Consider the following 15135-nt stretch of genomic DNA (forward strand, 5'->3'; position numbering starts at 1 on the left):
TACACCTTGTTTGCTGGTGCTGTAATCAAATCTAATGGCTGGTTATCTCCCTTTCTGAGAACTGATCCTGCAGCCTATAGTGAAATAAACTTATGGGAATGACACCCCTGGGGTTAACAACAACCTTGACACTTGAGGTCAAAACAAACTTGAAATGAGAGCAGATGGTGGCTCAGGGCTGTTCTCTCTCACAGCACTAGTGATCTTCCTCTTCAGGAAAAGTGCCTTTTTCATTTAGCTTAATGGAAAGTCATTCATGTTTTGTTTTTTTCCTGCGTCCCACCCACCCACATAATTCACGTTGTTATGATAAATAGTTCCACCGCTGTGCTGTCATATGAAAAATATTGCGTCTCTTTCATCTGTCCAAGGCGTCAATGTAAAAGATTTTCCGACATGTTCAGTACTGTTACATAGGTTTCCGTGCATCGTCAAGCCCTGCCAATATTCCTCATAGGCGCGCCCTTAGTAATTTAATTGGAAGTCCTAGAGTAAGCAGTGGAAATCTGTTTCCATAATTCTCCAATCAAACTATGGATTTACTTGTTGATGCGCAGTTAAACACAACGGCTCCACAGAGGTTGCCAGATATTGACTAAAATATCCGACTTAAGCCGCGCTTGTCCCTAATGAGCCCTCTATAGAGCGACTTCTGACACACACAGATTTACACTCGTGAGCTTTTCTGATCATATTCACACATAAGTGCATAGCTCGTGGCTGAATGCTGCAGCAGATTATTTTTACTATTTGAATGTGACGGCAGTTGCTTGTTTCTGCAAACCTGGGAAGTTCGTTAAATATCCTGTCAAGTGCAATTTTCTGAGTGAGCGCGCAAGACTTTGGTGTTAATAAAGTGCTTTTAATATAAAAATAAATAAAACAATCTGAGTTTCTGAGACTAAATCTTATTAAACTAGGGGGCAGAGGGAGGACGACTTCATTCACATCTCTTACACTCATAATCTCCAGCCGGTGATTATTAAAATATTCACGAAATGTTCTTGAAGAATGGATTACATTTTCACTCACACATTATTTTTTTTCATCAATTTCTCCCTCAGTTTTGCAGCTGTTTTATTTTCTTCTCATTGTTCTTTTCTCATAACGGCGAAAAGGGACACGATGATCCCTTGTGAGCGAAAGGCTCTTCATCCATCTCCCTATATCACAATTGTGTGTGTGTGAGTGTGTGTGGAGAGGTGGGTGGAGGTGGTGTTCTTTTCATCCATCACAGGGGGAAACTCTGGGATTAAATACAAATCTCTCAATTTGAGCAACGGTGGCAACACGCGCGCAAACGGAATGATTTACATACACAGAAGTATATGGGGAAGAGAGAGATAGAAAACGCATCGGGCAGATAGAATGAGACAAACAGAGGACAGCTGCTGGAAACTGAGAGATGCAGAAGAAGCAGAGATTAATAAATCACCGAAGAACAGTGGAATAGGGAGACGGGGAAAGACAGAGAGTCTTAAGACAAACATGCTAATTGTGTTCAATTATTCACTGTTGAAGGCAGTGGCAGGTATTAAGAAATGATGTGCTCCCTGAAATAGAAGCAAACAGTCTGTTGTGCTAACGTTGTGTTAATGACTTTTCTTAACTAGAATTAATATAATAGAATCTGCTCCTTCAAATCAAGTGATCTCTTTATGACGCCCAGCAACAGTGGATTAAAGTCCTCGTGAACAAATCATACATTTAGAAGTACATTAGCCACTTTGGTATGTTGGCAGTTAGAAGTCACTCTGGAAAGAAAGTCTGTGATATGATAAAAAACGTTGCTGGGAGGGCAGCACAGAGGTGTGGTGGTTAGTACTGATGCCTCACAGCAAGAAGGTTCTGGGTTCGATTCCATCTGTGTGGAGTTTGCATGTTCTCCCTGTGTCTGCGTGGGTTCTCTCTGGGTAATCCGGCTTCCTCCCACTGTCCAAAGACATGCCCATTAGGTTAACTGGTGATTCTAAATTGGCCGTAGGTGTGAGTATGAATGGTTGTCTGTCTCTCTGTGTTAGCCCTGTGATAGACTGGAGACCTGTCCAGGGCGTACTCGCCCGATGACAGCTGAGATAGGCTCCAGCTCCCCCACACCCCTCCAGAGGACTAGTGGTTACAGAAAATGAATGAATGTTGCTGTGATGTGATGTGATGTTTAATGCCAAACAAATAAAAGTAAAAACTGAAAGAAAAAAAAAAAAAGAAAAAATAGCACAGAGAGAGGAACAAATGTTTTTTGTTTTTTGTTTTTTACACCAGGTTCTTGCCTGGTGCAGCTTCAATAGTGTCAGAATTGTCGAAAGGCCCGGCATATTACTTTAATGTTAAAAGTGTTATTTATGTGCTGCATGCAAGTGTGTGCATAGAGAGGTCTAACTGGGAAACACAAAAATAATAACAAAAACACAAAAAAAACATTTCAACAAATGTAGCCTAGCTGGGCTGTGGCTGTGTGTGTCGGCCAAGTGTTTCCTTACACTTCTTGTCCTTATCTTTGTTTTAATTCAGAGGAGAAGTCTCAGGAGAAAACGCACCACAGCTCCTCTGACAAAGTGAGTGTGCAGAGTGTAAAAATCAAGTCTCGCTCCATGTAAAATGGATGAGGCAACAGGACACTTTATTATAAATTTTGAATATTTGTTGAGATCCAGTCTCCTGAGGCCCAAAGTGAACACCGGTGATTTAACTGAATGCCGCATAATATCCATGTCCTGTTTGAGACCCATGGGAAATTTGTAACTCCTCTCAAAAACAGTGCTTTGACCCCCTAAATCTAAACTTTACTACTTGAGAAGATTATTTAAATACAAAGACATATAATATACACCACCGATCAGCCACAACATTAAAACCACTGACAGGAGAAGTAAATAACATTGACCATGTTGTGAAAATACAATGTTCTGCTGGAAAACCTTTGGACCTGGCATTCATGTGGATGTTACTTAGACATGTACCACCCACCCATAGGACCCAAAGGCCCCCACAAGCAACAGTCTGTTGTCAGGCACCACAGAACACCCTCAGATGTTATATATTATATTAGGATCATAATGGTGGTGGTCATAATGTTGTTCCTGATCTATGTATTTCAAGAATTAGTTTCCTGACATGTGGTAACTGATGTACTTTACAGACTGTTTGAACTGTATTTTAACAGGTGTGTGTTTGTTTTCGCCACTGAATGTGGTTATGTGTGTCAGTTAGATTGGGGATTTCTCTTTCTTCTACACATGCATAGACTCTTTCTCATGGTATTGATGTAACAGCTGCTAGTTTTATCTCCAGTGGCCACCTACTCCTCAGTTTGTTTGCTGTGACAAATTGTGTAGTAGCTAACTGCACAAAATAAAATCCTTACTAAATTGCTGCCTTTTTCCAGTGTGTAGTATTCTAAGAATGTATATACGGTCAGGAAAGAAAATCAAAAATTAAGGTTTGGTGAATTCCACATAAACCAACCTGTCTCCATCTCCAGGCAGTCTAATGGTAAACCTATTAAAGCACCACTCTTTATCCTAGCCCATTGTCAGTCATATAATTATTAATTCTTTTATAGTGGGTCATAACACGCTGTCAGAGGAACATTTGACTTTTAAATTGTGGTTAATTCTTTTCTCTTTACTGCCCCGCACTCAGCGAAGTGGTGAGACCTGTTTAGGATCGCTAAATGTTTAATTTCAATTGAAGGATGAGTCGCGACAGTTATGACACTATAGTTATAAGAGTAGGTCTCGACAGGGCTTCGGGTTTCACAGTGTTAATAAAAGGAGCTCACCCCTGGGCGAGTGGCCAGTAAAATGACTGGCTCTCTTGCAAGGGTGAGGGAGATGGACTATAAAGCCCTTGGTCTCAGGCTGCAATCAATCAACCTCATTTTCTGACCATTTTTCAATTATGCATGTTAAGGCTGGATGGCAAGGTAGTGAGGTGTCCAAGGCTTCACTTAAAGTTTTCCACTTTGAAAAAGAGCTTAGCACACACTGAGATTACAAATGAGCAGCGTGCATGCACACAATGAAGTGGACTGAGTGGATTGCAGTGGATTGAGTGGACTGCAGACTTAAAAGTGTGATGTCAGTGAAATGGCCCTTTTATTTTGAAGTCAATTAAAAGGAAATACATTTTATTGCTTTGCTTGCAAGACAGTTTAGAAACAAAGGACACCTCAGCTTTGTAAATGCAAAGCCTCTGTGAGTTATTTTAAAGTGCTGCCAGACAGAACACAGCTGCCTGACATTATCAGCCACCTGACAAGATGTGAAAGTCCTGGAGGCCTTTAAATCAGCTGTGAATGCTGAGGATTCGAGCAGCAATGTGTTCCTTTCACAGTGGATTGTTTTACCCCGGCGAGACAAATCTCTCTGATATCGCTACCACAATCTCTCTGTCACTGGACACTCTGATTTATCTACAGCGGCAGTTAAGCTCATCTCATTGTTTCCTTACTTTAGTAATTCCCTTGTATCCTTTGCTGAAAACGGTTTCTTGAACCCAGACCTCCCCGCACTTCAATTTTCTCTCTTCCGTTTGTCTCCTGCTTTCTTTTCTTCTTCTCTCTGCGTAACATTGCTCATTCACTATTAAAGGATACAGTCTAATAGGAGAAATATATTTTATTTCATACCAAGGTATAAGGTATTACCTCTTCAGAACAGGGAAAACTTGATGCGCTATAAAAATGACCTGATCAGAAAGACTGAGGGCTATTTCTGACCTTGCTCTGTGTGCATGTTCAAGCATATGTAAAGACTTACATAGTTCAGTTCTTATGCGAGGTCCTCAGAGTCATATCACTAAATGCATATATACTGCAGAATGTTAATAGCCATTGGTCCATTAAGGGTTTAGTGGCTTGTTCACCTGCCCTTTAGAAACTGGGTTCAACTAAAACACTTCACTTAACATAAAGTTAGTTGACAGGGTTGAAGATACTCAATGTATTTCTTATTCTGTAATTCTTAGACTCTGGTGTTATAGGTAACATTACACAAAAAGTAATGGTAAATGCAGAAAATTGCACAGTTCTTAGGAAAGCAAGCTCAAACATGTAGATATTGAAGGGAGACGCCACTGCAGCAATGGAGACTTGTTTACTTCCCGTTCCTCCCCGGATCAGTCCAAAGGAATTTTAACAGATACACACAATTTACAACAGTATTGACCTGACTTATGAAACACAATTGTCCTCTTGTACCGGCATTGTTTGACTTTGCAGACGTTGATGCAGTTACATGATATGGCTAATCTCTACTATCACCATCCTCACTCAGAATCAACAAAGACTTCCTCGTACTTGTTTCCGTCCATTTTCATGATAACCGTTTCCGATTCCTAAGTCTGCAGTGTGGGAATGTCAAGCATTCTTTTTGTTTTTAAAACTAAGACACGGTACTCTCCGGTATAATGTGTGTATTTTTGGTAACTCTCCAAAGCTGTAGTGCTTACCACTGTTAAAAGAAAGTCTTTGACCCTGAGGGTGCTGATGCATCTTTCCTCCTACAAACGCCTCTGCAGGTCAACAGCTGACTAAGTGGTCAAATCAGAACGAAAAAGGCACAAAGGCTGGACTGAATCAGCACATTTAAGCACCACAGGACCAACCTGAGCACCTGTGTACTGAGCTGTACACAGAAAGCTAAAACAAAAAAATACAGGGTAGGTATGTAACTACTGAATAAGTGAGGATGAGGTTAACTGGGAAGATTTAGATGCAGGTCAGTCGGTCAGTTTGGGATCTCTTTAGCTAAATCTGTAAATCTCTGTGACTTTAGAATAAAAATAACCACAGGGAAAAAAAGTTTGAAGTTTCACACGGATGCATGATGTTGGAACATGCAGAGCTTTCCTATGGCAGGTGTGACAATGAGGTGTAAGGTAGCTGCAGGATGCTTTTCAATAGATCTGTACTGAAAAAAAAATATTCTGATATGATGCTGGGATTAAATCTTTTAAAACATGTCAAAAGCCTTCCTTCATGATAGTGCAGTTTAGGACATGGCCTAAATGTTTTATCATGGTGTTGGATTGTTGGCTTTTCTTAAAGACCCAAAATTAGTACTCAAAGGCTGAGTTGTGAACAGCAACAACTTTTATTGATCATGATGTAAAGTCAGCAGGCTGGAGATGAGAGCCTCTGGCTGTAGCTGAGAGTAGGTTGGCTAGGTTGCTGTTTGCAGGCAGGCCTGGAACTTGTAGATGAGGCTGGTATCTTGAAGCACGAGAAAACAAGCGGTTATTCAGAGATCCGGCGATACAATGTGAAGAATCACGAAGTAACTCTTACAGCTGACCCATTTGTAGCACATTGGTGACAGAACAATGGGGAGAATAATGACATGTGGAGCTGGGATATGCTGGGATATACAGTACATCCCAGTATAACCCAATGGGGAATATGTGGGGGTTTGAAGAGTAGAAGATTCTCAGGTGTGCAGGAAGCAAGACTGGGAAAACTGCACCACACCCAGATAGGCACACATAACAAAACAATGGACCAATGACAAGAAACACAAAGGAAATGGAAAACAGAGGAAAACTCACAGGGACAAGGAGGAGGCAGATTGTGGACTATCACGGGTATCAATTGTAGCACAGGTGGTATGTATAGACATATATCACAATATTGTTACGTTTGCTTGATTGCACAATTGGAATTTTAGGGACAACAATCAATGCAGTTGAGCGAGTCAGAGCAGACTTGTCAAAGGTAACAGAAAAGGTGGGGAAGGGTGTGGTTGTGACATATAACCAAAGCTATATCGCAAAGCATTGTCACACCAATAAACCTCTCTAAATTAAAAAGAACAAACAAAAGTCTTGACGAAAGAAATACATATATACCTTTCAGACCAGTCGTGGCTGTTGTGTCCTGTGTCGCCATGATGCATAGTGCATTTCTGGGGATGTGCACGTTGGGTTACAGCATAAGGTATGACGTAGGGTCCGGAGCTGACACAAGCAGCTAAGAAATAATCTTCATACTGAGCCCCCCTGAATTGGGAAAATGGCTTTCCCCTGGTTTTCCGTAGCAGATATAACTAGATATTTAACTGTATTACTCACATTTCAAAGGGTACATATGTGCTTTAACATTTAACATTTATTGTGCAAAACTGTGGTAATAAATAAAAAATACAGAACATATTGCTTGTACTGCTACTCCTTGCAGCCACTGATATCCAGTGTAATTTGCAGAATATCATTTTGTGCTAGTCCTGACTTTTTAAACTGAAATCATGGCCACATAATGGAAGCTGCAGAAACCATTTTTGCAAACTCATTATTATTTTTTGAGCTCAGAGCTTTCGATGATTTCTTTGTAAACCAGTGAATTTGTCTGAGTCAGAATCCATACTTAAGAGCAAATTTATATCCAGAAATGTATATGCATGAATAGTATTAAATGTGAGCGTAGGTGGGCTTTATGTTCTACACTGTTTGAACTGCTATTGGGAAAATCTGACTGAATGAAATTAGATAGAGGATTAAATATAACAGATGTGACTAAATATGTCAATAAATATTAGTATGGTATTCAAGTAAAAGCTGAATGCAATGCATTGATAATCTGCGAACCCCTTTCTTTTATTCCTTTCAGCCTAGAGTCTCAGTATAGATGGTGATCGTGCATTTTAAAGCACTCCACAGTGAGTGTATTTCACCAAAAGACCCAACGGAATTTATTGTGCGCCTGTGATGGGCAACATCACATCTAATCAAAATCAATTTGGTTGACTGCAGTGCTACAATTACACCTTGAGGGAGGAGCAGATTAAAGCCTGTAGTCTTTGGATGATTGAATTAGAACATGTTATTAAAAAGGATAATGAGTATGTGAAAGCAAACATTAGGCTTTGATTACTACTCTCATCAAGAGGTAATATTTAGCTAAGTGAAAAACAGCTTATTAAATGTGCAAGCCTATCATGCAAATAGTATTGGTAAATTAACCAGCAGCTCTATCACAACTCTCTGGATTGTGTTTGCCTATAAACGAGCTGTTTTCCAAGCATTAATTAGTCGGGGATCTCTCCTCCCAGATCTGAGAATAGGAAACGTGTGCCCGTGTGATGCATTCAGCTCACTTTTAAATACAGAATGATAGTTATGTGGATGTGTCGGTTAGTAATTAATAGCTTTCTACTTGGCCTTCCTCACTTAACCTCCCAGTGCATCTCTCACATGTCGTGATGAAAACAGTGTTGATTGTAATGTTCGGCTCCCAGCAGAAGGCAGGTGTGCATAATGCAAACCAAAGTGAGCCGCGTTTCGTTGCCCATGATGCAATGGCAGTTTTGGTTCAGATGAATAAGTAGTGTTTTTTGTGTATCTGAATGTATGAAAATTGGCAGTCATTGTAGTAGTATTAAGTTTAAAATGTACCCCCGGCATATAGTCCCCCCTGTGAGCAGAACGGTCTGAATATCACTCGAAATATAAAGCACACACACACACACAAAGGCAAACTCTGCAGCTCGCGAAGGGTCTAATGCTGCATTGTAAGCGAAGTGATTTGAGAGCCCTTTTTCCCAGGCAGGTAATTTGATTCTTGGAGGTCGATGTTGGGTGGTTTTGGGGTCGCCCATGTAGCCAGTCCCCACTCTAATAAAACCAGGGAGCGGTGCAGGACCAGGAGGCTAAAAACCCCCATTAACTTCTTTCCCGTCAACACGGGGACAGGTAACCTAATGACCCCGCAGAGCTGCCGCGCTCCCTAATCATGTGACCTGGGAGAAGCAGAGCTGATGACTCGGCAGCTGGAGCCAGACATAATTCTAGGAGAAAACCTACCTCTAGAGCTGAAGGAATAGGAGGAAATCAGATTGTTTGTTTGTTAATGATTTTTTTTCTTGACAGCAGTGAGGCTTGGGATTGGCACTGTCTGTCTAACATACTTTATATATGCTATATATTCCCAGATGATGAAGCCTAGTGTTTATGGGGCGAAGCAACACAAACCTTGAGATTTTGGTCTTTTTTGCATGTCTACAAAAATATTCAAAATACACATTTAGTTGTTTATTTTTCTACACCGCATTGTAAATGTATGCAAATGAGTGTGTATTTCATAGATAGATAGATATCTTAGAACCCTCTTCTTGAAACCTCCACTTCAGCAGCACCTATACACTAAACTCTCCAGTTTAATCCTATATTTCTGTATCTGGAAGGTTCGTACTGAGGTTTACTCATTCATCATTCACAGCTTGATTTATTTAACATTTTATCCCTGAATGCATTGTGCAAATTTCCTCTGGCTGTTGACAGTGTTTTATGATGAATGGAGTGATAAATATCCCCTCTGTGAAAAAAACTTTGACACGTTTGTTGTCAGCCATATGAGACAAGGGTTTTCAAACTGGCTTGATCCACTGTTTGGGATTCTTTGTTCTGAAAATGTTTGCAAATGAACTTTTAAGAGGACACCCAATTGCCAGAATTTTAAACTTCAGAAGTAGTACAAAAGAAAATTAAAAAAGAGAAATAAATTGATGCAGTGTAAGAAATGACATGGGGATGGTTTTCAGCAATATCTGTTACTTTTAACCCAATTTTTCATTTGGTGTGTGTCCCGTTAAAGTGACCTTCTGACTATTCCACTAAGGTGGAATGTAAACATCAACATGTATCTTTAACATGTCCATTCTCCTTAGAGGACAATCTTATTTTTCATTTAGGACTTCATTGAGCTCTCCACTGGATAAAACACACGCATGGCATCTCATAATAAAAGTTAATGAAATTTATGCATTCAATTCACGCTCTGAATGGGATGAAGACCCTATGGTGTTTCTTTAGTGCCACACTCAGGACAAAATTAACATTTAAAGCCCAACAATCAGGGTGTTGTTAATTCAGTCTGTCACTCTCATATTGAACACTGTCACCTGTCAGGGCTGCTAGCGGGGCTTTAGACTCCTAGTCTTATCGTTTAATTACTTACATTGCCTCTCACTCTATTTCCCCTCCAGTGGGACGCCATCACAGAGATGGACGAGCAGAACCGACCCATCCATACTTTCCAGGTTTGCAATGTGATGGAGCCCAACCAGAACAACTGGCTTCGCTCCAACTGGATTGCTCGTCAGGCTGCCCAAAAGATCTACGTGGAGCTTCGCTTCACTTTGCGCGATTGCAACTCCATACCCTGGGTGTCGGGCACCTGCAAGGAGACCTTCAACCTCTTCTACCATGAGACAGACGAGGCCCACGGCGTCAAATTCAAGCCCGTGCAGTACACCAAGATCGACACCATCGCTGCCGACGAAAGCTTCACTCAAATGGATCTCGGAGATCGCATCCTCAAGCTCAACACGGAGGTCCGCGAGGTGGGACCCATGACCAGGAAAGGCTTTTATCTGGCGTTCCAGGACATTGGTGCCTGCATTGCTTTGGTTTCAGTGAGGGTTTACTATAAGAAATGTCCGTTCACGCTGAGGAACCTGGCGTCGTTTCCGGACACAGTGCCTCGCGTGGACTCTTCCTCCCTGGTGGAAGTGAGGGGGGCTTGTATCGACCATGCTGAAGAAAGAGACACACCGAAACTGTTCTGTGGAGCTGACGGGGACTGGCTGGTTCCCCTGGGAAAATGCGTCTGCAGCGTTGGGTATGAAGAGAATGATGGCTCGTGTGTTGGTAAGTTTTCCATCTATTTATTACTTTGCTTTTCATTGCCCTCAGCGTAGTATCCATCAACCATTAGGAAACTTCACCTAGAATTTTAAAAAAGAAAAAAAACATTTGTTGCTGAAGCCAGTCCTGGTTCAGGGCTGGACCAGTTTAACGCTTTGGTTAATGGGTTAGAGTCAGTATGTAAGTAAATCAACCTATGACTTACATATGGTGTCTATATATTATTGTTTGTTGTTGCTTTGTCAGTGCCAGTGGCTTGATCAGCTTTCCCCAATTAAACCATGTGCACACACCAAACCTTCAAACACAATTAACCTTGTTTATCATTATATTTCCTACTCATTATTTTTGTTTCACACTTAATACTTCTCTACATTTTCTTTTAAACTTATAACTGAGCTTAATTGCTCTGCCGCATAGGAAGAATGTCTACTATTACCCATGCATGCTCTTAACTTACGCTTCTCTCACTTGTATATCAACTGTGTATTCCCTCCTTATCCCGTTCAGACCATTTTTTTTGTGGCTTGTATAATCTCTCACTAATATGGCAAGACATTCAGTATGATGCTGCAACCCAGCCAGGCAGTCTATTTCTTATTCACTCTATAAGTATCGATGCTTCCCCCAGTCAAACGGATAACTGATATAGATGGATGAAGTGGCTGATATAATATCTGCAGGACTTGTGTGTCCATGTATTTCATGCATCTTAACAATCCATACAGCTAGAAAAATATGCATAATCTCTATTCCACTGACTGTCGTTTACCCACATAGAAGCCCCTGCAGTTAATGTTCACACTCGCCCTATCAAACATCAATTTTTTTTCTATTTCCTCCCCTCCGCTCTTCATTCACTATCATCACTTATCACTTTTATTTTCTTTTTCCTCCCTCCATCACCACTCGCCGCTAACTCTCTGGGCATTAAGATGAGATAATGTGAAAGGTTTGGGTGTTTAGGGTTGTTAATGTGTTGGCAGAGAGCTTCCCTGATGATGTTTGTGCGTGTGTGTGCATTAACTCTTTTGTCCTTTTTCACTCAACAACTTTTACAGTTGTCCTGTTTCTGCTGACCTTTTGGCTACTGCAGGGTTTTCTTCAAGGCAGACTCTGCAGTAGGTTTGTTTAAAGCACATGCATAATTAGTGACTATGCTTTCTACAGTAATACAGACCTCAAACAGTGTTGTCAAGACGAATGGGAAAAGGAGAATGGCTGTTTTAGAATAAAATTAATACAATTAACTTCTTTCAAACTGTTCAAAGGGCAGTGTTTTTACATGTTTGTGGTAGTGAATTTTAGTTCATCTTTGCTCTTGAAGATCTCGTTGTGTTTGTCTGGTTTTGTAATAAATAAGGTGTGGAACATTTGAAAACTGTCACAGTAAGTAGTGCAGTCTCTACTTTAAACCTGACCCAGGCCTCAGAGGTTCTTCAGAAGATTTTTGGGACAGAGGGCTGCCTTGCCATTTGTTTTTTTCTTAAGGTGAAAATTGCAACTGGATGATTTATATATCCAAAAAAACAAGTTTGTGTGTGTGTGTGTGTGTGCGCGAGTGTGTGTGTGATGAGGAATGGATATATCAGTAGTCAACCACTCATATTGTCCCGGGGCTACCTTGTAACAGATTACCTCAGCTGGCTTGGTTGCAGTTTGATCCTCAGCTCTCTGATATGAGCTTTGGGTTATCGCTGGCAGCACCACCCACTGGGTGAGCCACCTTCAAGGAGGTGAACTTCTTTTCAAACCATGTAAACCCTGATATCAGGTCAATGAATACACATGACTGCAATTTATGCACAGTAGACAGATTTCCAGTCTTTAAAACACTAATTTACTTTGCAGCATTATCCTTACAAGTAATAATAAACTATTTACACAGCTTTAAGGGTAACACCATGCAGCAATTGATTCACATCTACAGTATGACAAAGAAAAACACTGCAAATTAAAAATCCTTGTTGATGGACAGAAAGCAGATATTTTCTACTAGGTTTTGATCATGAAAATGTGCCCAGAGTCACGTTTTACCAGAATGATCAAGATGTGCAATAAATGGAGGTATTGGAACAAACTGCTTTGCACGGAGCATTTTTGTCCCCCTCCAAAAGTGATCTGACATCACCAAGAAACTACAGCCTTCCTTATTGCTCTCTCAAAAAGAGGCTTTCAAGACTATTCACTGGTTTTTCCCCCAACATCAAGAACCAGATGTCCTCGTACAGTTGATTGCGATTCATCTTGTGACATAGGTCGGTGAGGCTTCCCAGCTGCACTTGCAGCTGCATTGCAATCAACAGGCCAGGGGTGAAACTGCAGCTGTGATTAAAGCTTGACTATTCCGAAATGGTTCCTTCATTTGTGGCTTTAATATTTTTCTCAAGTGTGACAGAACCAGATTGGTGAAGGTAGATAAACTCGCTCTTGAAGACTCTGGGAAAAACAGATGGCAAAGTCAGTTAGTGTTTGAGGTGGATTGCTCTTTATCCTACAGATAAGGGCATGATATAGTGCATCCCTGCTGTCTGCCCCGTGTCTCTCATATGTACTGCACGCATTAATAAATATGCAAATAGCTCTGGAGCACCTCACAAAACCAGCCAGTCTGTTTTGAGCAGCACTTTTACAAAATCTAAAAATATAGCATATTAGTGCATGTAATGGTTAAACTAAATACCAAGTGGTGCAGTATTTGTCTATTTAAATTAAGTCATTTTTTTGTGTTTGTTTATAAACTAATTTCTTACATGGTTTTGAAAAGTGAAAAATGGCAAGTTAGAAAAAAAATGACCATTTACTAATAAAAGACAACCACAACATGGTCACATATCAGCGTTCCACTGGCTCTACAGACTATAGTATTTTAAAGTAACTTCTGTCTTCCCTCCCTTCTCCCGAATCCCTCTCCCTCCTTCAGACTCCGATTTCATAGTTGGGTTAAGTTTAGACCTTTGGGCAATGTGATGGCATTTTACTGCAATGTCAACCCTGAAATGCAGCTCCTGCTCATTGTTCCGGGATTCAAACAGGCTTCGTTATTAAAAGCCTCCACACAAAGTAACACAAAGCACCTAGGGCATTGTAGGAGGAGACTGAGGAGGCTGGCTAAGCCAATGTTTCAATCTCCAGTTTATAACCAACCGCTCTTGTAAATGCTCCGGCTGCAGAAATGACAGGTTTGAATTATCAGTGATTTCAGTAAAACGCTGTTGTGTTTTAAAAGCACAGCGTTGACCTTTGCGCTCCCCATCTCTGGTTGCTTATGTGTTATGATGCAGGATTTATAGTTTATAACTAACTGTAAATCACACCCGTTAAAGCAGTGATTTTTTGCACATCAGTCATGCATTTTTAATATGCAAAAAATAAGAGAAGTAATATAAGAGAAGTTAGATTAAAAGTTGAATAATCTTTTCTGGTTAAAGTCTTTTTAAATGCATTCGATTCCTGTGCGATCAGCGGTTAACAGAGGTGAAGAGTTCTCCACATTATATTGTTTGGGTCTCATGAATAGTGCTGCAGATCAGTTTATATTCTCTTTTTGTTAAATAACCCCTCTTGGCCCAAGACAGATTTGTGACAAACACTCCAGTTCTTTCTTACAAACCGTTATTCACCCCGGAGAAAAGATGAGCTGTTTGAAGTCTGAATAAAGGCTTTAGCTCCACTGAGGTATAAAATAAAGAACATAGTCTCACCCAGCTATAGCCAAATAATCTTTTTCTCTGATTCAGACGCACTCATTTTGGTCGTCGGAAGGCTGATGTTAATCATACCTTTAACCCATTTTGATGCTTCTATGCTCCTCCTAACTCCTACCCCATCCTTTTAACACAGGTTTTCTTGTTTTAGCTTCTTTTCTTAGATTGTAGCAGCAGTTTTTACAAAGTTAAAAGTCTGGTTATCTTGATGAGTTATATCACTTGTGGTGTTTTAAAACCACTGGCAATATAGTATACATATATATATCTTGTATGTGTTCACCTAATCTAGAGGTGGCAGTCACACACCAAATTCTAAATAGATTTATGGATTTGATCTCCATAATTAATCCATACTGCAGTTTGAATTTTAAACATTTGGAATATTTAAGCATAGAGGAGAACACTGGCACAGAGTATAGTACACTGTATGTAGGTATGCCGTGTTTATGTAACATTTTGATCAAATCACTTTAGAAAGCTAAGAAGCCACAAGAAATTTAAATTAAATTAAGGAATTAAACTTCCCTTTTTCAGCCTCAAACAAAGTCAGCATTCAATTTCTTTCTTGCATGTGCATGGATATGCTGGTTAGCACCCACAATTTATGACCCTTGTGTTGAAGGGTCCTGTTACGTTTATATTTATAATTATATTTATTACCTTATAATTATTTTGGGAACACCTTCATGTAAAAAAAGTGAGGAGGTCATCAACTTTAGTGTTAATTTCTTGACTAATCATTATTAATCTCTCTTCAGCACACAGTTTGTTTTAATAGAAGGTATAT

General features: G+C 40.2%; 1 protein-coding gene across 1 annotated transcript in view; it reads left to right on the top strand.

Moving 5' to 3' along the window:
- The window catches only part of epha6 (eph receptor A6), a gene marked incomplete at its 5' end in the record, with an annotated part of 182919 nt that overhangs the window by 32270 nt on the left and 135514 nt on the right, over window positions 1–15135 (top strand). Inside the window, one exon of the mRNA XM_084545050.1 lies at window positions 9978–10641. Coding sequence (XP_084401176.1) covers window positions 9978–10641 — 664 coding nt within the window. The remainder of the gene's footprint in view (window positions 1–9977; window positions 10642–15135) is intronic.

Source organism: Chelon labrosus (genome assembly GCF_963514085.1).
Source record: "Chelon labrosus genome assembly, chromosome: 5".
NCBI classification, from domain to species: Eukaryota; Metazoa; Chordata; class Actinopteri; order Mugiliformes; family Mugilidae; genus Chelon; species Chelon labrosus.